This window comes from Prionailurus bengalensis, chromosome D2 (genome assembly GCF_016509475.1).
Source record: "Prionailurus bengalensis isolate Pbe53 chromosome D2, Fcat_Pben_1.1_paternal_pri, whole genome shotgun sequence".
Classification (NCBI taxonomy): domain Eukaryota; kingdom Metazoa; phylum Chordata; class Mammalia; order Carnivora; family Felidae; genus Prionailurus; species Prionailurus bengalensis.
Genome location: NC_057351.1, coordinates 59,156,952 through 59,180,380, shown reverse-complemented (window position 1 = coordinate 59,180,380; position 23,429 = coordinate 59,156,952). Strand labels below are relative to the sequence as shown.

Below are 23,429 nucleotides of genomic sequence, written 5' to 3'. Positions count from 1 at the left end.
AGCAGGGGCCAGGCTTCCCTTAGACTCATAAAGTTCCACCCACAGGCACAAACAGGAAGTTGCCTTGTATTGCAGGGAGGCACCTAGGGCTCCCTCCCTCCATGGCACCCGAGGCGGCCAGTGGGAAGGCACAGACTGCGAGGTCTATAGGTATCTGGGCCACACTCGCAGCCTGAATACTTGGGCAGCGGGAGTGCAGTGAATTTAGTCCCTTCTCAAACCCATCTGCAGTAACGAAGCTGCTGGAGGACTGAAGCTGCCCCCCTCACAGACAAATGTGACCTGGAATCTGAGAGAGCTGCAGATCCAGCTGGACCCTGCTTGGCCAGGCCCTTCCTGAATGCGCAAGGAGATTCTTAATATCCAATTGGACATAGGCAGAACCAGGGTAATTTGACTTAATCTGCTCTGGTTGGGTACAGGGACAGTGGCTCCCAGGGATTCCCCCACTGCTTTCTAGGCTCCTGGGACTCTTGAACATACTTTGGGCTAATCTTGATGTGAGGAGTTTAAGACAGGGGTGCAATGGAATGTGTGTAGGGGGAGCATTAGCTCCCCATCATTATTCTCGTTTGTGCCGGGCAGGGAGTCTGCTAGGAGGGTGGGGCAAGACAAACAGGCAAGTGTGTGTCTGTCCCTCTATCCCCAATTCACAGGGACCTCAGGGATTTCCTGAGAACTCACCAGGAGTTCCCAGTAGATCAGAATGTGGGATGTAGAACCCACATCCTTAGAGGTAGGACTGACCTGGTGGTGTGCATCTGGAAGGCATGGCTGACGTTGTTATAGACCCTGGATGAGGCCTAGACCAGCCAGCGGCTGGGAATGATTACTGCGGGATTAGGAGGCCTGGCTCCAGCCAGTCTGGGAGACCCCCAAGAAGGGAGGCCCTGGAGGAACTACCCCCTCCCTCCCCCACAGGTTCTTCCCCAGAGAACAGCTTTGTTCCACGGTCTATTTCAGGAGTCAGCTGTAGCCATAGTTCTCACACCCAACAGACCAGAGAGCCCAGAGCCTTCCACAGGGCCCCAGAAGCCCGCTTAGGTGGACTGGGGGAACTTGATAAGGCAGCCCTGCCTGGAGGGAGCAGGAAACCTCCACCTACCCTTACAAAAGGCTTCTCCCCAGCTCCCTCAGGACACCTGGCATTCTGACCACTCTTGCATGCAAATCTAAAGGGAAAATAGGGCTTAAGGGTATCAGAGGAAGTGAGATGGAAAAGTGCCATCATTTAGAACTATTTTTCACAAGTCTTTTACATGACAATCCCCTTCAGTACTTGTTAAAGATGAGAAATCCTGTAACTTTTCTCAAACCTCTAGAATCAGAAACATCTGTGTGTGTGTGTTGAGGGGGGGAGGGGAGTAGGCCCTAGGTTCTTCATTTTTAAAGAATCCTAGGAGTTCTGACACACACTGACATAAGACAAACACTGAGTGTACAAGGATGAGGCAAATGGATGGGGAGTCCGATAAGAAGGCAGCATGCGGAACCCGCACTCAGGTCAGTGAGTGGCTCGTATCACTGAGGGACAGCTGGTCAGGCAGGGCCTAGACATGTGGCCCAGTGACCCACACCTGTGCCAGGGATCACATGGAGATCTTCAAGGAAGATAAGGATAAAGAGACACCATTCTGTCATCCCTAAGCCAAGAAGAGGTATAAGGGGTTGTGTGGGTGAAGGCCCTTTAATGCCCGTTTCCTTGGGAGTGCACAGCTAAGACTCCCTATTGAAAGCAAGAGGAAAATCCAGTTCTAGACTGGGGAGACACCTGGTGGACAAATAAGAAAAAACACAGAAACCAAGGCCATGGAAAAACTGTTTTCAGTAAAACTAGAAAAGGCTCTACAAAAAGTCATGACTATCCACCCCAGTGGTCTGAGGTGACAGAATATGGAATCTGTGTCCATGTGGCAGGCACTCTGGGCTCCGCTTCCTTCCATGGCTCTCTGGCCAGCTTCCACCTTTGGGGCCCTGATACTACAGGGTCAAGCACCTAGGATCCAATCAATGGTAGGAAGTGCCACCTCATGGCAGGGTCCAGAATGGGCAACACAGGAGTCTGGTACCCACCATGTCACCCTTTGGCTCCACAAGCCTAGGTTTGAGTTTGGCAAGAAGTCCTCTATTCCCTTCTACGTTCAGGGGGCCTGAACCCACTGCTTTGAACTCAATTTGCTCATTCCCACCTCAGGGCCTCTGTATCTCATTTCCACTCTGCTTGGATCCCTCTTTCTCCAGATGTTCACACAGCTCAATCCTAGTCCTTTAGGCCCCATCTCCGATGTCCTCTGCTTAGAGATATCTGTTCCGACCTTAATCTACACTAGGCTGTATGTATTGCCCGGTTTTCTTTTCTTCATGGTGTATCTCACTGTCTAAAAATACGTTTTGTGTTTGTTCATTATTTCTCTTGGCTTGCTTATCAATCAGACTGCAGGTTCTAGGGAGGCAGGGAGCTCATCTGTCTTGTCAGTGCTGTATTCCCAGGACCTAGAACGAAGCCTGGCACACAGGAAGTTCTCAAGTCTCTCACTATGGAACTCTGCCCTAGGTTAGGACCCTCCGTGGAGGACCCCTAGCTTAGGCCCACAGGACAGAGGTAGTCTTGGCAGAGGGCTAAAAAAGTCTATGCCCCTGCCTGTCCGGCCAGGCTCATTTCAGTGTCCGGCTCTGAACGGCCTTCACCTGGAGGGCTTGGAGGGGTCTGGGTGGCAGGGCTGGTGGGCCTGATCCAAGCAAGTCTCAGAGTTCTGGGGCACAGCCCCCTTTTTGCCAGAAGAGGGCTTTTTGGTCGCTAGCCCATTGTCATCCTTGACCTTCTTGAGCCGAGCCTTGCTCTTTGGTGGTATGGAGAAGGTAAGAGAGCTCTTGTTGAATTCAAGTGGGAAAACACCTACGTCTCCATCAAAGCGGTTCTTGGACACCTGCAGATACCGTTTCCCTGGACCAGTTACCAATTTCCTGTCCTGTAGGATCAGAACGTTGTCCGCTTCCTGGCTTGCCTGGGGGATGGGGGCAAAAGGAGGAAGGAGCAGTGAGAAGACATATGAGAAGTAAAAAGGAAGGTTGAGGGTCCAGGGAAGAATGGCAAAGCCATGGACTACTGACCACAACCTGGGGCCACCTGAATCCTTCAGTTCCTTGACTACTCACTGCTGCCCTAGATTCTGTACACGCCATTCCCTCTGATTGTAACACTTTTCCACAGCCCACCACCCCACTCAACCCCTGCTTCTTATCACTCAGGTCTCTATCAGAATGTCACACTTTAGGGCGCCTGGGTGGCTCAGTCGGTTAAGCGTCCGACTTCGGCTCAGGTCATGATCTCGCGGTCCGTGAGTTCGAGCCCCGCGTCAGGCTCTGTGCTGACCGCTCAGAGCCTGGAGCCTGTTTCAGACTCTGTGTCTCCCTCTCTCTCTGCCCCTCCCCTGTTCATGCTCTGTCTCTCCCTGTCTCAAAAATAAATAAAACGTTAAAAAAAAAAATTAAAAAAAAAAAGAATGTCACACTTTATCAGAGACCATTCTTGATCCCCATAAACAAAGAACGAACCATCATCTTCCCACTTCTGTGTTACTCTCTTCCCTAGCTCCATGTCTGTTCCATTGTGGCACAGTTTGTGCTCCCCACCCTGTATGCCCTGTGCCCAGCCGGCCTGCCATGTAACAGGCACTCAGTGTACCCCTGGAAGCTCCAGGACTGGGCTGGTCCCGCTGCCCAGGAGGCCCTCCCATTTATTCGATTATTTAGCACTTACTGTCTGCCAAAACTCAACCTAACCTTTGTTGACACCTCCTCTCCCCAAATGGGTGAAGAAGTCTCCCCAGATGTCCCAGGTTGACTCAGATGTTTCGCGGCTCCCCCAATGCCCGTGTTGCCTACTGTAGCTCTTATCATACTGAGTTATAATCACGGTCTTGCTATTTTCCCCACTGGATGATGTGAGCTCTTAGAGGACAAGGAGGACAAAGGACCAACTATCATCAGCCTTTATACTCCCAGCACACGTATTCCTCCTGTCATGGCCCCGAGGCAGCGATAGCTGTCTCCTGCCTCTTCTAAGTGGACAGTCAAGATGATTGAAGGCTGAGTGAGGGCCATCCCTGGTCACACCTGCCCCCTCTACCCTCCTAAGCTTGGGCTCCTCTAAAAGCCACTCACTTTGGCTGAGCCAAAAATGGACGCTGTCTGCAGTTCCTTATCGTCATCCTCCTTCCGGGGGTGAATGACCAGTGTCACGTGGCAGCTATTGTCTGTTGCAAACTTTCGAAAGGCCCCGACGATGTAGTCTTGAGCTGCAATCCTGCCCCCACCCCAACAAAGTGAAGAGGTTATCGGACACAGACAGAAGCACAAGAGCATGCACACACTCTTGATTCATTCGCATCTCCCCACGCCACAGACCCACACTACTTCACTCTACCCAAGAACTCACACTTAGGTTCCTCTCCATACTTCCCACTGCCACAACCCACACGTCTGTGAAGGCAGAAATACACACAGGGTGGTGTGTACCGGCACACAGGTCAGAAATCAAGAACACAGCGTGTGCCTAAGGGCCAGCTGCCTACGAAGACACGCGTGTTCAAGTGCGTTCCAGCTACACAAGAGGGTGTCACCTGTCTGTGGACAGCGGCTCGTGCCCCATCATGAACTGCAGATTGTCGATGACCACATGACAAATGTCATACACGTATACTGCATGTTGCATTGTGTCTATCACAGTCCTGGGAAGAGGAAGAAGCAAGGAATTCAAGAGTCAGTTACAAGCAGTCTCTAGACCATCCCAGCAGAAAAGCCAGCATTCCTGAAAATTCTGTTGGGGATCTGTTCTCCTGCAGTCCCATTCTCTGAAAACCCTCGGCCCTGGAATCTCACCTGATGCTCTGCTGCCCATGGAAAGTCATGAAATAGAGAGGCAGGTCCTCAAAGCGGTCGGCCCACTCATCGTATTTGTCCAGTTGCTCTTCTAGCCGCCCCACAGCGAACTGTGTCAGCATGACCCGGGCGAGTCTCACGTTGCTGATCTCAAAGCTACCCCATAGCGTGTTTACCCCCTGGGTACACAAATCCAGGGCATACTCACTGATGAATGTGGTCTTCCCACTGCCTGTTGGCCCTGCAGGGGGTTGAATACAGACCTGGGTAAGGGAGGAAAGTTCTACCCTTAAAATTAAGACCCGGAGCAAGGGTTTCAAAGTTGGGAGAAGCCTCCTCTTTAACATTTGCCATGGCCCAAACCCACATTCGTTTCATCACCTGATCCTCTGTCTCTTACCCCAAGAAGTGATTTCCCAAGGCTCACCTGTGAAGACTGTCAGCTCGCCCTTCCGATGTCCCTTCAAAAGACGATTGAGGTCTGGGAAGCGGTTCCAGCGGATGCCAGCTGCCTGCTCCACATTGGACAATTCTCCTAGCACCTCCTCCCGAAGCTGCCGGAAAGACACGATCGACTTGTGCCAGGCGGGCAGGGCGGTACGCAGAATACGAGAAAGACTTAAGCCTCGGTTCAGGGCCTCCAGGGGCCGGGGCTGCCGGTCTCCAGGCCGCACCAAGGAGCATCGCTTGGGGTTCAGTTTTCGGGCAAACAACTTGGCAGCTTCCCAGGACCGAAGGTCATCTCCTAGCCAGAGCACAATACGTCGAAACTGTTCGAGGTAAGGGAGCAAGGCAGGGGGTAAGCAGGCTGTTCCTCGGGGTAGGGTAAGGGTGGGCAGCCCTGTGGATTGGTTCAAGGCCAGGCTGTCCAGCTCACGACTCGTCAGTACCACCTCAACATCTCGACGACTGATGAGTGGTAATCCAAACAGATTACGGTAGACCCCAGGCCGGGGAATGGTGGTTTCCTTGTAGTGCACTCCATCTCCCTGGCCTTCAGCGCCTAGTAGCTTCAAGCCTCGTAATCCCAGACCTCCAGGGGAGAGCCAAGGGAAGACAAGGCTGCGAGCCGGCCGCAAATACCGCACATTGAAACGCCTGAGCGTGTCATCTGTCACTCTGGTAAGGCCAAACATCACACGAGCCAGCTGGGCCTCCTCCGGCTCAGGCAGCTCCCAGAGAGGTACAGCTCGGTCCCAGATCCTCCGGACCTCCTCACTGTCCTCCACTTCTGGGGCCTCACTGAGCAGGACCCCCTCTCTGGCCCCATCTCCTCGTCCCTCCACACTGGCCTGGAAGTCTTCCCAGCTCCCCTCTGCTAGACTGGTCATGCAGAGAAAGCGGCCTGTGGTCTTGTCAATGAAGAGGCTGAAGGAAGCAGTAGCACCATTCTGGTCCTTGAGCGGCAAGGCCTTTACAAAGGGGCTGGGTGCCCGCAGGCAGCTGTGGCCATCTTGGAAGGGGATCCCACGTGCCCGCAAATATTGGCGGATTTCAGTTGCAGTTACAGGCAACACTGGTACCTCCAAGGCTGGGAGAGCCTCCTTCCTGTACCGTCTTCGAGGAGGGCCTGGGGCCAGGCTTCTGGGCAGGCCCCTGCGACCCATCCACTCCCCACGCAGCGGCAGCAGGATACGGAGGGGGTACCCACCTCGAAGGAGTACCCACATTCCTAGTCAAACCGAGGAAGTCACTACTTGAAATGCCTTCCGTGCCTTGTTCGGGGGGCCTTCGCTAGGTCAGACCCCAGGGATCCTCGGCGCAGCACTCTACAGAGCCCACTGGAGGTGGTTTCTTTCTTCCAACTTCTCCCTCATAAACATCTCTCTGAATCCTCTTCAGCCCCTGCTCGTTGCTACTTCACATCTATGGCCATCTACAGGCCCCTTTCACGTCCGTGGGCTTCTATCTGGCTCTCTGTCTCCATGGCCCTGTGCAGCCACCTCACCTCTACGACCCTCCACACTGCCCCTCACCGCTGTGCCTTGTCTAGATCATCTCTTTACCACTCCCGCCCCTCCAGGGGATCTCCTGGTCGTCCTCATCTCTACCGCCGCCTGAGCCCTTCCTGGCCTCAAGGCGCTAGCCCCCAACTCTACTGCCAAGAGCTGTGCCGCTTGCGACCGTGGCCGCGCATCACCACCTTCCTCTCGCCCCTTTCGACCGCAACGTGGGTCACTGTCCCACGCCCCGGGCCATGACCGCGGAAGCAAAACTCCCCGGCCGCGTGTGTTCCCGGAACCGGAAGTCCCGGCGTAAGTCCCGCCCCCGTCCCGCGAGGTTGGGTTGGGTTGGGCTGCCTGGGCGCTGTAGCCATGACGGCGCGCGGGACCCCGAGCCGCTTCCTGGCCAGTGTCCTCCACAACGGTCTGGGTCGCTACGTGCAGCAGCTGCAGCGTCTCAGCTTTAGCCTCAGTCGCGATGCGCCCTCGTCCCGCGGCGCCAGGTGAGCCGGGCGCAGGGCGCGGGGTGCTCTCGGGGCAGAGGTCGCCCAGGGTCGGGGGTCGCCGTGCTTACTCTTCTGGGCTTCCGCAGGGAGTTCGTGGAAAGGGAGGTGGCAGACTTCGCCCGACGGAACCCGGGGGTCGTAATATACGTGAACTCGCGGCCGTGCTGTGTGCCCAGAGTAGTGGCCGAGTACCGTGAGTGGGGTCGGACGAGGGCTGGAGGGCGGCATCTGGGGGGGGGGGGGTGCCCTGCCGGCTCGCCTTCCTTTCGTCTTACCCTGATCCATCCGCTTCCTCTCCCCCCACCCCCTCCCTTCGGCCAGTTAACGGGGCTGTGCGCGAGGAGAGCATCCACTGCAAGTCAGTGGCGGAGATTGCGACGCTGGTGCAGAAACTGGCGGACCAGTCGGGCTTGGAAGTGATCCGCATCCGTAAGCCCTTCCACACGGACAGCCCTAGCATCCAGGGCCAGTGGCACCCCTTCACCAACAAACCGACAACGTTGGGCGGGCTGCGCCCGCGAGAAGTCCAGGATGCTGCCCCAGCCCAGGTGCAAGTGCCATGAAGAGTTACCCCAACAACTCCAATCCCAGGCTTTGGACTCTTGCCCCAGTGGAGGTGGTTCTTCCTCTCTGGTTCAGGGGATTCCAAGCCCACGCAGGCAGATGGAGCCCACCAAAAGGGAAGTTGACGCCAAAGCTTTTGCTTGGGATAAAGAAGAGCTGCTTGTCTTCGTTGCATAGGAGGAGGGGCAGTGACTTTGTTAAGTCTCCTAATTAATCGCCCAGTTGACATCCTTGAAACCTGATTCTTCAAGGATTTTATAGGCTTTTATTTCTCTGTAATCCAGACTGATAATAGTGATCTCAAATCCAGGTGTGGGGTTTCAAGACTGGCTTCTGAGGAATCTCTGATGTCCCAGTTCTTTTTTTTTTTTTAAACATTTATTCATTTTTGAGAGAGAGACAGTGTGTGTGTGTGGGGGGGAGGGGCAGAGAGAGAGGGAGACACAGAATCCAAGGCAGGCTTCAGGCTCTAAGCTGTCAACACAGAGCCCAATATGGGGCTCAAACCCACAAACTGAGATCATAACCTGAGCCAAAGTGAATGCTTAATTGGCTGAGCCACCCAGGTGCCCCTCCCATCCATGTCCTATTTCTGCAACCATTGAACTAGAGAGAGCTAGCACCTTAGATTCTGCTGTGAACCTGGCATTAGGACAGTCACTTTACATCCGTGTAAATGTTTAGATTAGAAAACTGAGGTTAATAAACTTGCCCAAAGTTACACTTGAGATCTTCAAAATATGTGTATATTTTAAGTCTAACCCTATTTTTCATTATCCTAAAACCAGAAGGGGAACATACAACCCTTCAGGATGGTTAGTGTTAGAGGCCATGTGATTATCCAGTCCTAACCCTTGGAGACTGATTCTTAGGCCAGGTCCCTGGTAACAAGCTTGCCCTGGTCCTAACTACTAACTACTCCCCAAGACAGGCCCCTCTGCAGAAATGAATTCATGTTGTTGTCCCTTGTTGGGGGGAGGGACGGGACTGAAAAGCTTTTGGGGATGAACAAGAGAGCTGATAAACAGAGCATCTTCTAGGCTTAGCCAAAACAAGGGGGAGGAATAGTGAGGAAAAAAGCTAGGAGGTAAAAACCTAGAAACCTTTGTATGAATTCTTGAAGTGTTGTAATTTTGTTTGTCATGCCCATACCACCATGATCAGTGAGTAGTGAGAACGTTATAAAGGCCTGTGTATCCACCCAGGGCAGTCAGATGGAACCTGAGGATCCCAGTTTCCCCTGCAAATGGTTTTATGGGGAGCAGAGCCAACCCTGCAGCACCATTTCCATAGAATCAGAAGCCTGCCCCCTGGTGACCAGGGGAAGGCCAGTCTAGACCAAGCGGACCACACATGGCTGTGGGGAAAGAGGGTATTTATTAACCAACAGGAGGGGGAGGAGCTGAGCCCAGGCTCCCCACTCTGTCACATGCCTGTTCTGCCCACCTTGGTGGTGAGTGGGGGCATTCCTAAAGAAGTGTAGCCGTTCTCACAATAAATACATTCATTGTGGGGTGGAGGTGGGAGAAGTTGGGTGAAGGGCAGTAAAAACCCGTGGGATTCCACGTTCTCAGCTACAAAAATAACAGTCATCCTCACCCAAGGGGAATGGGGGAGCTCAGTCAGGATTTGATTGTCCCATATGGGCCTGGAGACTTCAGAGGCCCCTGGACCCTGAAAGTGCCCCGGTGAGGTAGGACAGGGATGGGAGCCAAGCATCCAAACTCCCAGCCTCTGCCCTTTGCATAGTTCCAAGAACGGGCTTCATGTGCCAGGTGAGACATCAGATCTCCTCCCCCTGCTCTGGTCTGGGGGTAGCAAATGCTTGGTCCCCAAAAGGGAGGCTGGCTCATTGCAGTGTTGGTCACCCGTCCTAGGGAAATGTCTGAGAGGACAGCTGAATGGGAGAGGGCTCTCCCTCTGAAATGTCCATGGACCAAACCCAACAGATACAGGTCCGAGGCAGCAAAGGGAGGCTCAGAAATGCAAGTGGAAATGTAAGCACGTGTGTGTGAAGGGACATGCCTGGGGCTCTGTCTGTCACTCTTGAGAGTGACCAAGGGGGTGAGGAGGTTGACCAAAGAGGGCTGCACGTTAAGGAAGAAGAGGGGAATGACACAGTCTTACCTCCCCAGACTGGCCTGTCCCCAAGCTTTTGCCAAAGAGGTCACCACATGGGGCTGGGACTAGGGGAGAAACCTAGATAGGATGGGATATGGCCGTTGGAAGGGTACCCAAAGTCCAGGAGAGATGAAACACAGTGTTCCAGGAGATGGGGGTGGGGGCCCTGCAGCCCAGCTGATAGACATTCATCCGTGTGCACACGTGAATGCATGCAGGGCTCAGGTGGCTCTGGTGGCTGGCAGAGGTCTTGTCTGGTTTCGGGACCATCCAGCACATAGGGCCACGCAGAGGGTGGTGACCTTGAGGTCATCTGGACCTGCAGAGCCCTGCCTGGGAGAAAGAGGAAGGATTTGAACAGACAAATGGGGCAGGAAGATGGCATCCTCTCCTCCCAAGTGATTGGGGTAAGGGAATAGGAACTGGGGCTGGGTCTACAGAATTCCACGTCCTGGGGGAGTACCCACCTCTGAGGAGCACCGGTGGGCCTGGGCTGCTCACAGATGGGTCTGTGGAGACTGAGGAGGGGACTTTGGCTGGGCCTGACTCTGCCAGCCCTACAGGGACATCACAAAGTTGGGAGAAGGGCCTGGAGTTGGGGGGAGGGAGGTGAAGGTAGAGTGGCTGTGTTGGGGAAGCAGCAGCCCAGCCTGGGGCAGACAGGCTGGCTTGGAAGAGCATTTGTCCTAGGAGGCTGGGCTCAGACAGAGCTCTCGTCCAGGTGCTCTACAAGCTGTGTGTGTTTCCTCTTCTCCAGGATGCGGCTGAGCTCCTCAGCAAACGAGCAGGGCCCTGCTGGCACTCCGTTGTTGCTCTGCCTCAGGAGCACGTAGCTGTTGCCGTTCATCCTGCGCAGCCGGCTGGGTAGGGCCACCAGCCCGTTGGTCAGCTCGGCCGGTGGCGGTGGGGGCGGCGGAGGCGGTGGGGCTGGGGCTCCCTCCCCAGGGATGATCTGGAGGCAGCCACCTTCCAGGCCCCCAGCCCCCTCCCCATCATCACCCTCGTCTTCCTCTCCAGGACATTGGCCTGAAACTGTCTGCAGCTGCACAGCAGAGCCCCCTGCCCGGCCAGCCCGACCCAGAGAGTATTTCCTTCGACGCCCTCGTCTGCCTCCCTGAAGACAGGCCACATAGAGGAGGGAGGAAGCCAGGATGAGGCAGAGGCCGCCAAGCGCAGCGATGGCTAGCACATACAGTAGCCTCACGTCAGGTGCCAGCTGTGCCCCGGGCACGGCAGGGGCTTGTGGAGCTGGGGCAGGAGTGGCTGGCCGGACTGTGAGGCTGTAGGAGGCCAGCAGGGTGCGGAGGCCATTCTCCTCAGCATAGCAGCCATAGTTGCCACTGTGCTCAGGCTGTATGTTTGTCACCAGCAGCCCATCCACGCCCACGCGGTAGCCATGCTGTCCGTCATTCAGGCCCATGCTCCCATTGAGCAGCCACAAGGCCCGGGCCAGGTTGGATGGCTGGTCACAGGGCAGGAGAACATCGTCACCTCGGAGGACAGAGCGGGTTCTCAGTGGTGGTGGTGGCCCTGTAGGTGGGGAGGGGGGCGGTGAGAGGAGTGGTCAGTGTTGTCTATCTGAGGGAGGGCGCTGGAGATGGCAGGTCAGGTGGTTCACTGTTAGTCCCTAGCACCAAGCGCAAATCTGGAATCATGGTGACAACGGAATGAGGTCTCCTGCGTTTGTGTTCCCGTTTAAGGTTTGCATTGGCCCGTCTCAGTGGTTTCAGTGCCTGCTATCTGCCAATGATTTGTAAGCTCAATCTCTAGCACAGAGTTCTTCCCTGATCGACAGACCTGAACATCTTCCACACACAGGGCATCTCCACGGGAGGTCTCTTGAACATGGCACAGGAACTAAGGCCAAAGCCTCCGTCCCAAACTACACCAGGTCTTTTCCTTGAATTGTCACAGTGAATGGCACCAGTAGCTACTCAGCTGCTTAAGTCAGAAACCGGGGAGTCCCCTTGCCTCTCTCTCTCCTTCACCTTCGTGTCTAATTCTCACCAGGATTCTGCTTCCAGAATCCATCTCAGCCCTGTTCACTTCTCTCCTTCCCCAGCTGCTGGCCCACTCTGGCCCCCATGTAATTTATTCTCCATGCAGGAGTGGGGTAACCTTTTAAAAACACCACACTGATTGTGCCACTTCCCCGCCTCAACATGGTCCCTGCCCACTTCTCCAGCCTCTTGGCAAACACCCCAAGCTCATCGGCCTGCTGCCCCTCTGCTTGGATGTCACCCCCCCTCTCCGTGCCCTCCGCTGGTTGGCCAGGGGGAAAGAGCACAGAAGTAATGAAAAGCACCGACTCCAGTCAGACTGTTTGGGGTCAGGTTTGAATTCTGACCCCACTACTTAATAGCTTATTAACTTTGGGCAGTGTACTTACTCTCCCTGTACCTCAGAGAGATTGCCCCTCATAGGGATGGGGATCGTGGCACCTCTCTCCTAGCAATGCTGTGAGCATAAAAGAGATCGTGTGTGTACGTGTTTGGTCAGCGCCTGGCACAGAGTAAGTACTCAGTACATGTTAGTATGACTATTAACTTCCACTCCTCCTTTAGGTATCAGCTCAGTCATCTGATCTTCCTCAGGGGAGTATTCATTGTCCTTCAAATCCTTGTTATAGTTGTAAGTATTCCTTTTGTAGCAAAAACCAATGGAAAGAATTACTTGTGTGATCATTTAATTGCCCCCCCTCCCGCCCCCGCCAGCACACACTTGGCTATAAGCTCAGGTGTGACAAAAAGAACTTTTATGTCATGAGCCTTTCTCCTCATTTATAATCCTTTAGGGCAGCAGATGTCTGTGGAGCACTTACTCTGTGCCACACTGTGCTGGAACATCCTCGCTGAAAGCACACAGACACAACCATTCAGATACGTACACGCACAGGCAAATGACAGTAAACGTAGAGGACGGGCTATGCAGCCGGGCCTACACACGTCCATGCCTGTCACTTACCTGTGTCCTTGTTGCCTTCACAGCCTCGGTTTCCTCTCTCTATGTCCTGTATCAGTGCTGTCCTAAACTCACGAACAGGGGAACTGAGCTTTAGTTTCCCCAGTGGAAGTCAATGATGCTGTTGCCAACAACCGCCCCCCACTCCCCCTCCAGCTAGCAGGCCCGCCTCCTCCCCTCAGGCCCTGATCCCCTGTTCACACGGGACCCGCACACCCCTACCACCTCTTACCTGCTACCCTGGGACCTGTTGGTTATGATGCAGGAATGGGTGCTGGGGTCCCAGCCACAGTAGGGGTCCCGGGCCAGGATGCAGTCATAGCAGGAGCGGTAGCGGGAGCAGCTCGACAGTGGTAGCTGGATGACACCACTAGGGGCCCCCACGTAAAGGCTGTGCTGGGAGCCGGAGAGGAAAGCTGGTTGGCAACACCCCCAGCTCCCACCTACAGACACACACGGCCACTGCCCAGCCACCCACTCCCTCCCCCTATTCTGGCAAGTAATGGGTCAGAGGCTACCTGCATTGGAGAGATGACCAGATTTTCCACAGACTGGGGCTCCTTGAACACTTGTGTCTCTTCGATAATGTGCATCCCAGAACCCAGCACCACGGCCTTGTGGATCCAGCCATCAGCTGGTATGGAAAGGGCAGAGGGTCAGAACCCAGAAATGGAATCTGTTTTCAGCCCCCTGCAATAGCCTAATGGGAGTAGCTTGGGAGCCAGGACGTCAGGGACAAGGATTCAGCCGGTAACAGTTACTCAGGACTGGGAACAGTTCCCTGGCTGGGAACTCTGGGCTTGTCATGGCAGGAATTGTTGGGTCCAGAAACATTAGTGATCAGGGTCAAATATCACTGTGGTTGGTGACAGGAATCCGCAGGTACCAAGAGCCAGTGGTCACTGGGGGTCAGTAGTGAGTGCTCATTGAAGAATCAACATCATTGGTCACCAGGGTTTTGTGATCAAAAGTCATTCAGGGGATGAGCGGTCAACGAGGATCAAGGACCCAGGTCAGCAGTTACCAAAGGGCCCAGGCCAGGGGTCAAAAGTACCTGTGCCCAGAAAGAGCAGGTCATAGGTGGGTCCGGCAGGCGTGGTGACAGGCGTCCCTGTGAGGTGTGTATAGCGCACACTGCGCTTGAGCAGCAGGGGCCGTCCTCGTGTGGGCACCACGGGCCGAGCCATTAGTGGGTGCAACTTCACGAAGTCCAAGACGAGGGATGGCAAATCCTGGGATGAGTTGTAGCCGCGAGTGCGCAATGAATCTGTGATGCACTGGGGTGGGGGGCAGAGGCAGTGAACCTCAGGAATCTACTGCTTGCGTGCCCTCCCCCTCCTCCCCCCCCCCCCCCAAGGCTAGGCCCTCCTGCCCCTCCCGGGGGTTCTGTCTACTCAGCACTGACCCCAGGCCTGGGCACTCACTGAGCCGGGCCGGGGCTCCGGCACCCCACCCTCATAGCGGCCCCAGCGCCGGGCACCGTCCTGGTATTCCATGTAGGGACCTGCGAAGACAGCCTGCACCTCGGCCAGGTCGTAGCGGCAGATGGCTGAGGCCTCTAGGGTCTTCCTAGGAAGGGACATAGGGGAGGGGCCTGAGCCACACTGGGTGGAGCCTGCCCCCCTGCCACCTGCCCCAGCCTGGAGCTCACTGTTAACCCTGGCCAACCCCAGCTCTCGGCCTCAGGGCCTCTCCTAAGGGTCAGGAGGCCACTGTGGCCTCTGGCTCCAGGCTAGCTGGATGTGCCTGGAATTCTCTCTCTGCAACCAGCCTCCCCACAAGGGATCCTATTTCTCCTCGTTGACCTCTGCTCCAGGCCTCAGGCTGTCCCCAGTTCCTTGTGTCCCCACTGTCCCTGCACTGACCACTGTGTGGTCAGCGTGAAGGCCGCATAGAAGTGTGTGCGTGCTGAGGTGTCCGTGTCCAGGCTGCAGACACCACGTAGCATCTCATACTGTGGAATGTGGCAGACTAGACGCGCCTTTAAGAAGGAGGTCCACTTCTTCTGCAAGATCTTCTTTCCTCCTAGGTCTCCCTGGGGAGGTAGGGCACAGGGTCAGCGTCAGAGGTTCCACTTGTACACTCTTGGGCCAAACTTGGTGCCACTCACCTTGCACACACGGGCCACACGGGCCACACGGTGGCTGTTGCGGCTCTGGGTGAAGCTGCTGGGGCCCTCGTCAGTGGCCCGCTCCGTGAAGAAGTAGTAAACCTTGTCGTCATCGCCCACCGTACTGGCCTCGCTCTCCCGTACCAGGACGGAGAACACAAACTCAGCATCTGCAGGTTGGGCAGTTCAAGTGGCCCCTGAGACAGGATGGGGATCCCCTCCACTACCCCTCACTCAACCACACTCAGGAATAGACAGGCTCACCTGGGAATTTGGGGATGGGATGTCAACTGCCCAAGGGAGTAAAGATGAATAGTCCCCTGCCCCCCAACATCCTGTGCCTCATCCTCCTAACCATTGAGCCAGTGCATCGGAGCCTCCTCAGTCCTCAAGGAGTGCGGGTGGCGGCTTCGGCGGATGTCAGGGATGCTCCGGAATTCATACCGTGTGGCTGTGTAGAGGCCTCCATCTGGAGCACAGGCATGCCACGCGTGACAGACACGTCACATACAATAAGGCACATAACACATATCAGTGGCAAGTCCTAGCAACGAGGTCCGTGTCCCCCAAAGAGCACGCTGATGGATAAGGGGCCAGGGTGGGGAGGAGCGCATGCTCACCGATGATGAGGCCTGTGAAGCCACGGGCTGGGTCATAAGGACACTTCTCCTTCCCCTCCTCAAAGCTTGTTGGCAAGGTGAAGGCCTCAGCATCCTGGAGGATTACGAGGCCAGAAGTCAGTGGTCTCGAGGACAGGCAGGGGTCATGGCCCAAGCTCAGACTGGTCCAGAGCCAGGGAGCAGCAATAAGGGCTGGGCTGGGGCAGACCTACTCACAATGGCTGCACAGAGAGGCTGGAAGGCGTGAGTCCCGCATGCATAGAAGTGGGTGGCATTGAGTCGCTGAAGGAATCGCACATGGTTGAAGCACTCCGTCTGGGGGGGAAGTGGGAGAGGGCTGTGAGCCCCCAGCCTGCTTAGAGGCCTTTTCCGTTAATCCAGCGTTGTAGTTCGGCTCTTGCCCCCACCCACCCGACACAGTTCTGAGTTCCCAGTGGGCCTGCTCACTGCCCGGAACACAGACTACTCCCTGGAACCCACTGTCCTTGGGCTTCCCAGCGGCATTGACCCCTCTTCAGTCTTCTATCTCACTGTCAGGATTACCTGACACATTTTGCCAGCTTCTGCATGGCCTGCAGCCCTCCGCACCCCCAGTTCGGGGGCCCCCAGGGCTCCCACCACCCTGAGACACTTCTCTCACATCTCCTTCTCAGCAGTGTCCCCTAGTCCTGGAGCTCCCACACCCCCTGTAGGGTGACACTACCAAATGTATCCCCAGGCTCTGCCCTCTCTCCACCCAATAGCTAGCTCATTCCCTCCTCCCTAACCTGCATCTTCCCTCCTAAACCTGTTCATCCAGTCTTTCCCACCTCACTTCATCCATCCATCTTATTAGTCGATTCCAGGAGTCATCCTTGCTGCTTCCCACTCCCTCACCCCCATGTTCAGTCCTTCCTCGAGATTCTTTGTCGTCATGTCTCCTGACGTGGTCCACTTCCCCCTCCACCTCCACCACCCTAGTCCATGTCACCACTGTTGCCTCTTCCCTGGACAACTGTAGAGACTGCCTGTCAGTTCTCCCAAGCCTCCGCCACTCTGTAAAAGCTACTTGTTTATTCTATGAGTGAGGAATGCATGTACACAGTGTAAAATTCAGAAGGTACAAAGGGATAGGTTGTAAACAGAGCGTCTCCTTTTATCCCTGTTGCTTTCAAAGGGGACTGCTCTTACCATTGTCTGGTTTCCTTCCAGAGATATTCTACCGATTAGCACCCTCTGGCAACCCACTTTCCAAGGCATATTTTAAACATGTAAACCAGATCATGTCACTGCTGTATTTAAAAAACCTTCAGTGGCCCACTAGAGTCCTGAACATAGCCTACCACTTCCGGCCCTGCATGGTAGGTCTCTGTGCCTTCCTCCCCTCCCTCACCTGCTCCAGCCACACTGCTCTTCTCTGCCCATTAAATGCCTCAAGCTAAGCACCCCCCCCCCACACTTGTTTGCCTTGTTCATGATTCCTCCTCCTGCTTGTTACCCAGGGTTTGAATCCATGCAGGCCTTTTTGTCTCATCCCATTGCCTCCCCGGGTCCCTTCTCTCCACTAGCCTGCTCATGCCTTCCTCCTCTGACCCCCATGATGCCCCCAACCTTCACTGCCTTTCCTGCCTCCAGACTCACTATTTTATTTTATGATTTTTTTTTAGAAGGATTTTTTTTTAAGTTTATTTTTATTTATTTTGAGGGAGAGATAGAGAGAGGGCAGGGGAGAGGCAGAGAGATAATCCCAAGCAGGCTCCTTGCAGGACTCAAACTCACGAACCACGAGATCACGAACTGAGTCAGATGCTTAATCAACTGAGCCACCCAGGTGTCCCATAGACTTACTCCATTTTAATCCATCTAGTGCCTGGGCCTGGATTCGTATTACTCTAGTAGTGTTTCCCCAAGATGTTTACATTAAAAAAGGTCGGGGTCCCTGGGTGGCTCAGTCGGTTAAGCGTCCAACTTCGGCTCAGGTCACGATTTCACAGTTTGTGAGTTCGAGCCCCGCATTGGGCTCTGTGCTGACAGCTCGGAGCCTGGAGCCTGCTTTGGATTCTGTGTCTCCCTCTCTCTCTGCCCCTCCCCACTCATGCTCTGTCTCTTTCTCTCTCAAAAATAAATAAACACACACACAAAAAAAGTGGGGGTGGGGGGGGATGGGGGTGGGTGGGAAGGAGAGCACCTGGGTGGCTCAGTAAGTTAAGTGTCTGACTCTTGATTTCGGCTCAGGGCATGAACTCATGGTTTGTGGGATCAAGCCCCATGAGGAGCCTGTGTGGGATTCTCTCCCTCACCCTCTGCTTGCCTCCCCCCCCCATTCATGCACACACACTCTCTCTCAAAATAAACTTAAATAAATAAACAAACAAAAAAATAAAGTGGGATGAGGGAGGAATTCTGTGGTCAAATAAGTTGGAAACCATGGCTAAAACCTGCCTTGCCAGGGGACTTCTCAGGGCCTTAGGGATGTTGCTGTGCACTGTGGCATTAAGCATACAGCATTTCCCAAACTCATCTGACCATTAAACCCCCCTTTTGAAAATTAATGTTTCTCAGAACATGTTTTGGGAATTGTCTTCCTGAAGCCTTGCTACCCAAAGTGTGGCTTGGGGAGCAACAGTATCAGCTTCCTCTGGAAGCTTGTTAGAATTGCAGAATCTTGGGCCCCTTCCCCAGACTGACTGAGTTAGCACCTGCATTTATAACATACCCAGGTGATTCTTGTGCACACTAAAGTCTGAGAGTCTCTAAAGTACCAAATGGTGAGGGTGCCCACTGTCACAGAATAAAACCCATACCTCTAGCTGGGCATTTGCAGTGCTCTGTGACTGGGTTCCACTTGCTTCACCAGCCCCACTTCCTACCCATGCTGCTCCAGCAGCACTTTTGATGAAATCTCTTAGCGGTGCCTCGTTAAACACACCTATCCCGACACCACCCCAGACCCACTGAATCAGAACCCCTGGGCCAGGGAATATAGTTTTTTTTCTTTCTTTTTGGGCTTCTTCTTTCATTGGGCTCTATGCCCAATGTGGGATTTGAACTCATGACCCTGAGATCAAGAGTTGCATGCTCTACTGACTGAGCCAGCCAGGCACCCCTGGGAATGCGTATTTCTAAAAAGTTCTCCAGATGGATCTGTTACATAGCCAGACATGGAACCCCTGCAGACACCCTGTTCTTTAGCTTGAAAGAACTGGCAATTCGCTAACAGCCCTCCATGGAATACTGGGTATTTGAGCTAGTCCTTGACTAAACCTCATTTGTCTCATCTGTAAAATGGAGGATAATACTATTTCATAGGGTTATTTTAGAATTAAGAGAGATAATGGCTAAGTCAGCATTTACTAGAGATTACTTATTTCTATCATGATTCTTACTCAGGAGCCCAGAAGAGATTCAGATGCCACTATAGGCCAAGCTGGTAGGTGACCAGCTGTTTGGATTAGAAGTGCTGCACCTAGGGCCCACCACTCTGGCTACACTCACGTGTTTGCTGTGGTTGCTGCAACTGACTGGCTGATCCATACCTCTCCATCTGTGTCCCCACCAACCTTGACATCTCCAACTGAAGAGAAGGAAAGGAGCTGGGGAAAGGACAGACCACATACCTGGTTGTTTTTCCCTTTTTGATGGCATTTGCTTTGCATCTCTGGGGAGGCCTCCCAGTGGATCTGGAGACAGGGAAAGGGAATGGGCTGATGTGTTGACCCCAGGAGCCTTCCCTTTCACCATTATCTGTGGGACCAGGTATAGGACTGCAGGGAACAGGGGAAACTGGGGTACAGGTAGGTTTCAGGAGGAGCATTGGATGGTAAGGGAGACGTGGTTTAGGAAGGGCCATGCTATCTGACCAGGGGGCTATGGAAGGCTGGCGAGGCTTCCAGGAAATCGAGGTCCCAGGGAGGTGGATAAAGCCGGAGATCCTCTGGGTGTTCCAGGTTCTAAGGGCTAACCTCTTTGTGAGCCCCATCTCCTATGTCACGGGCATTGAGAGAGAAGAGGGCACCTCGGGCTCCAACCAGCAGTCTTGCTGAAGACTCCTCCAGCAGCAGTGTTGAGTAGTTCTGGGCTTGGCCCTTGAAGTGCCGGGTCCTGGAGAGCTCTTGGGGAGAGTGGGAGTCGTGAGCCCAGCCCTGGGGTGTCCTCCCCACTCCCAGACCTGGCTCCTGCTGCATTTCAAATTTGGCGGGGGGGGGGGGGGGCATCTAACCTTCATAGGGGATGGTCATCCGTGGGATGGCATCTAGTTCTCTGGATGGTCTCCGCAGTGAGGGTCCAGGGACTGCAGATGCTGTGAGGAAGCTCAGGAAGAGGGGCCAGAGCCTTCCCCACATTTTTCTGGGGAGGCCCAGACCAGTAAGACCCCCAAGGGGAGCCAGGGCCACAGTCACAGGGTATGATGGCAAGAATAGTCACAGGGGTCAAGGTCCAGGGAGGTCACTTGGAAGGTCAGGGGTCATGGGGCCAGGGAGGGTCCTGGAATCGAGGGGACATGGAATCACAGGGTTGTGTGGCCATGGAATCCCAGGTTAGAGGTCAGAGGGAGGGATGGATCACACACTGCTTTTCTGCATCAAATACAAACTCCATGGTGGGAAGGAGTTGTGGGGTCATAAGGGGGTCGTAGGTCACTGATGGGGTCACTCTGCCCCGACAGCAGGACTAGTTCTGGTTCTCTGAGGTCCGTTTTCTAAAGAAAAAAAACAGGGTAGAAAAGCTCTTTTATCTGTGTGTGTGTGGAAGGTAGATGGCATTACCCCCAGACTTCAGGGGGCACTGGTGGGAGGGACCACAGAACTCCTACGTCAGGATTGGCTCACTGTCGCTCTGTCCACTTCTCTGCTCTGATGCAAGTTGGGTAGAACTTGCCCTCCTTACAAGACCCTAGACTCCTCCCAACCCGAACCCAAAGTATCCACCCTCCTCTGGCCAACTCAGAGGCTAAGCTAGGCCTCCGTCTCGGGTGGAGCTCCGTTTTCAGAGAGAATGCCTTCTCCTCCCAACAATGGGACCAAACTTGGGGCAGCAGCTGCCCCTGCTGCCTGCGGGGGTGCCTTATGCAAGAAAGCTTGGCAGAGACATTTAATGGGCCTTTGTTGATTTTGTCCTGTTTTCCCTTTGTTTTTTCTTTTCCCTGGCCCGAGAGCTCCCTCTGGAATCTCTCTTTAATTAGACACTTCTCCTCCTCAGCATTCCTCTCCGAGGGGGTGCACATCTCTACTCTGCCCATGCGAGTCTGTACTGCACTCTCTGGCTAGGCATCCACACGTGTCCCTACCTGCAAATAGGCATTCATAGACATGGTGGGGGGCGGGTATCTGGGGCCCCCTGGCTGCACTGCACAGGTGTAATATCTATGCAGGATGCTCTAGTGTGCAAGGCCAGTTGAGATAAAAGCAACATGGAAATGGTGAGTGATGGGAGCTCTTGGCCACCTCCCCTGGCTTACCCTGGAGACTATTCCACACCTGGACTCTCTCAAGTCATGTGGGGATGGGGTGGAAGTAGGTGGCAGATCTCCCCTGACCCCTGTAATAGGCCTGATCTCTGAGGTGGCTCTTGAAGGCTTCCTGGACTGGGCTGGGTGTGGAGGAAGCCTGACCCACCCAATCTCATCAGACACCCACAGACACAGCCACAAGGGCCACTGGCCTCTCCCCTCCTTTCCAGGTCAAATATTAACTATGTGGCCTTGAGGCGAGGGGAAGGACTAGGATCCGGCCAGAGGGAAAACAGGAATTTGGAGCATTTATTCAAGAGGTAAAGGTCAGCACTGTAGTGGTCAGAGCCCAGAGGGGGAGAATATAGTATGAGTGTAGAGAAGAGTGTAGACTAGAGGGCGTCAGCTCCTCATCTGGGGGCTGGGCAGCACGAGGCCCCAGGCAAACTGCCCATGCCCCACCCCTCACTGTGGAGGCACACCTGTTTACCTTTGGGGCCTCCTATTTGCTTAGTGCAGAAGTGGGGTGGGGGGTGGAGAGGGAGCCCTACGGCTATGAGGTATCAGGCTCTAGGACTGGGCAGGAGGAACACACTCCAGGTTAGAGAAACCACTCAGAGTGTGGTTCATGGCAGAAGTCACACATGTCCAGAAGGGGGTGATGTGCACACAATAGGTGCACATACACACATGTTCACAGAAGGGCTGTGAACAAATGTACTCATAGGAGAGTCATGCACACATACATTCACAGGGAGGTTTGTGCACACATATGCTCATATAAAGGGCCTGCCAGATGCGTTCATACACATTGACAAATAAGGCTCTATTCACATATTCTCATCCGTTCATTCAGCAGATCGCACAGCCTCAGAAGTTAAGGAGGGTTATAAATCCACACGTGTGCATATGAAGGATTGTACACCTATTCACAGAAAGGTCGTGCACATACATATGTGTAGGGACATGCACACAAACCCACCGATACAGTAGGTCAGGCATGTTCATGTTAACAGAAGGGTCAAGTACATGTATGTTCACACAGTGCTCAGACACACAAATTACATGTGTGCAGGGGCAGCATATGTTCAAACAGGGGTCCAGTTCTCACTGCAGGGTTGGAGGCTGCCAGTGTCCACTGAGGTGCAGAGCAGCATTACCTCCCTTCCTCAAAGTCCCAATTTTAAGGCCAGATTCCAAATGTGTGTGTGTGTGTGTGTGTGGTGATGTAGGGAGGCATCTGACCTCAGATGTTCAAATGCAACGGGCTTCTCTGCAAAGGAAGGGGTACCTAACCTAGACGGAAGGAGGCCCCTCGCTTTAGCAAAAGAAAGATGGAATGGAACTTAGCACCGCTCCACTCCCCTGTATGCTGCCGTTCTAGATATGGGAGTTGGGCAGGGGCTCTCAGCCTCCATTTAACCTGTTGGGAGGGAGGGCGGGGCTAAACGGGGGGCGGAGCGGCTGCCCTCCCTCCCCCAGTGGCGACAAGGCTTCAAGGTCTCCAGTCTACACCCCACACTCCACCCCCAGTTCCACAGTTTGGGTTCCTCCCTAGGGCCAGCCCCCTGAACTCTGATCACCTTCCGAGTATTAGATCCTAGGGCTCAAGAAACTGAGGAACGGAGGCACCCCCTCCCCCCCAAAACAGGATCGATGTTGGATCAGCAGGCTCTCGACCTTCATCCCAGACGTCCACCTGCTTAGTGTAGGCGGCATTCCCCTCGGCCCAGTAGGATGGCCGTCTCTTCTGGCCTGAGAGCCCTTCCCCCGCTACCCTCTCCTTCCATCATCCTGGACAGTATGAGGGTCTTCCCTCTCCTCAGATCTAACCTCTGTCTCTACTGCTGCAGCTCGAGGACAAGCTCTCCTTCGATCCCGCCGGACGCCAGGAGACGTGACCCAGATCCCGGGGAACACTGTTCGCCACGCGGGTCCCCGCCCCGCGCCGGTCCCCGACTCCGCGGTGGCGGGTCTGCGCCCTGCACGGCAGGAGGCCTGGCCCGCGCCCCTCCAGCGCCTTTATAGCAGGACCCGGGACTTGACGGTGAGAAAGGCCTGGCCCAGCTTGGAGGGTGGAATGGATGTGGGGAAGGCCTGGCCTGGCCTCCGCCCCCCGGCCCAGGCCCCGCCGCCGCCCGCGCTCCCTGCCTCTCTCACCTTTAAGCTTGGATCCCCGGCCATAGAGACGGCGACGCGCTGCTCCGCGGCCCCACAGCACCAGCTGCGGGAGGAAGGGGCTGCGGCCGGAGGCGGGGCGGGGGGTGGAGGCGGAGCCGGGGGTGGGGCGGGGGC

The 23,429-nt window shown here is 54.8% G+C and overlaps 3 protein-coding genes across 7 annotated transcripts; 1 reads left to right on the top strand and 2 right to left on the bottom strand.

The window, feature by feature from the left end:
- Window positions 1-1,806: 1,806 nt before the first annotated feature.
- On the bottom strand, window positions 1,807-7,096 carry TWNK (twinkle mtDNA helicase). Of its 2 annotated transcripts, none has more exons than XM_043597286.1 (5): window positions 5,309-7,096; window positions 5,090-5,144; window positions 4,623-4,730; window positions 4,165-4,306; window positions 1,807-3,005 (listed from the first exon to the last, which is right to left on the bottom strand). In XM_043597286.1, exons 1-5 carry the CDS (start codon window positions 6,549-6,551, stop codon window positions 2,685-2,687), a joined length of 1,869 nt encoding a protein of 622 aa, XP_043453221.1. In that variant the 5' UTR covers window positions 6,552-7,096; the 3' UTR covers window positions 1,807-2,684. The 2 variants fall into 2 exon arrangements, with proteins under 2 accessions (XP_043453221.1, XP_043453220.1); XM_043597285.1 differs by having other exon boundaries at window positions 4,882-5,122.
- A 33-nt stretch (window positions 7,097-7,129) lies between these two features.
- On the top strand, window positions 7,130-8,622 carry MRPL43 (mitochondrial ribosomal protein L43). Its single transcript, XM_043597297.1, has 3 exons — window positions 7,130-7,327; window positions 7,417-7,523; window positions 7,652-8,622. The coding sequence occupies exons 1-3, from the start codon at window positions 7,197-7,199 to the stop codon at window positions 7,891-7,893; spliced, it is 480 nt and encodes a 159-aa protein (XP_043453232.1). The 5' UTR covers window positions 7,130-7,196; the 3' UTR covers window positions 7,894-8,622.
- A 630-nt stretch (window positions 8,623-9,252) lies between these two features.
- On the bottom strand, window positions 9,253-23,429 carry SEMA4G (semaphorin 4G). 4 transcript variants are annotated; one of them, XR_006299834.1, is made up of 16 exons: window positions 23,295-23,429; window positions 19,905-20,384; window positions 19,648-19,796; window positions 19,303-19,365; window positions 15,923-16,021; window positions 15,707-15,800; window positions 15,442-15,555; window positions 15,087-15,256; window positions 14,842-15,011; window positions 14,401-14,545; window positions 14,031-14,253; window positions 13,495-13,610; window positions 13,209-13,372; window positions 12,980-13,041; window positions 10,483-11,545; window positions 9,253-10,348 (listed from the first exon to the last, which is right to left on the bottom strand). XR_006299834.1 is itself a non-coding variant. In XM_043597283.1 (15 exons), exons 2-15 carry the CDS (start codon window positions 20,026-20,028, stop codon window positions 10,716-10,718), a joined length of 2,523 nt encoding a protein of 840 aa, XP_043453218.1. In that variant the 5' UTR covers window positions 20,029-20,384; window positions 23,295-23,429; the 3' UTR covers window positions 9,253-10,715. The 4 variants fall into 4 exon arrangements, 2 of the variants coding, with proteins under 2 accessions (XP_043453218.1, XP_043453219.1); XR_006299835.1 differs by having other exon boundaries at window positions 9,253-10,344; XM_043597283.1 differs by having other exon boundaries at window positions 9,253-11,545.

Coding starts and splice junctions, on each gene's coding strand:
- SEMA4G (XM_043597283.1), bottom strand. CDS start 20,028: ATGTGGGGAAGGCTCTGGCCCCTCTTCCTGAGCTTCCTCACAGCATCT. Junction 15,012..15,086: donor GTGTGGCCCGTGTGTGCAAG/GTGAGTGGCACC, acceptor CTACCTCCCCAG/GGAGACCTAGGAGGAAAGAA. Junction 13,611..14,030: donor CCTGCTCTTTCTGGGCACAG/GTACTTTTGACC, acceptor TTTCCATACCAG/CTGATGGCTGGATCCACAAG.
- TWNK (XM_043597285.1), bottom strand. CDS start 6,551: ATGTGGGTACTCCTTCGAGGTGGGTACCCCCTCCGTATCCTGCTGCCG. Junction 5,123..5,308: donor CGAGCTGACAGTCTTCACAG/GTGAGCCTTGGG, acceptor AACCCCCTGCAG/GGCCAACAGGCAGTGGGAAG. Junction 4,307..4,622: donor GAGCCGCTGTCCACAGACAG/GTGACACCCTCT, acceptor GGGTGGGGGCAG/GATTGCAGCTCAAGACTACA.
- MRPL43 (XM_043597297.1), top strand. CDS start 7,197: ATGACGGCGCGCGGGACCCCGAGCCGCTTCCTGGCCAGTGTCCTCCAC. Junction 7,328..7,416: donor CCCTCGTCCCGCGGCGCCAG/GTGAGCCGGGCG, acceptor GGGCTTCCGCAG/GGAGTTCGTGGAAAGGGAGG. Junction 7,524..7,651: donor CAGAGTAGTGGCCGAGTACC/GTGAGTGGGGTC, acceptor CCCTTCGGCCAG/TTAACGGGGCTGTGCGCGAG.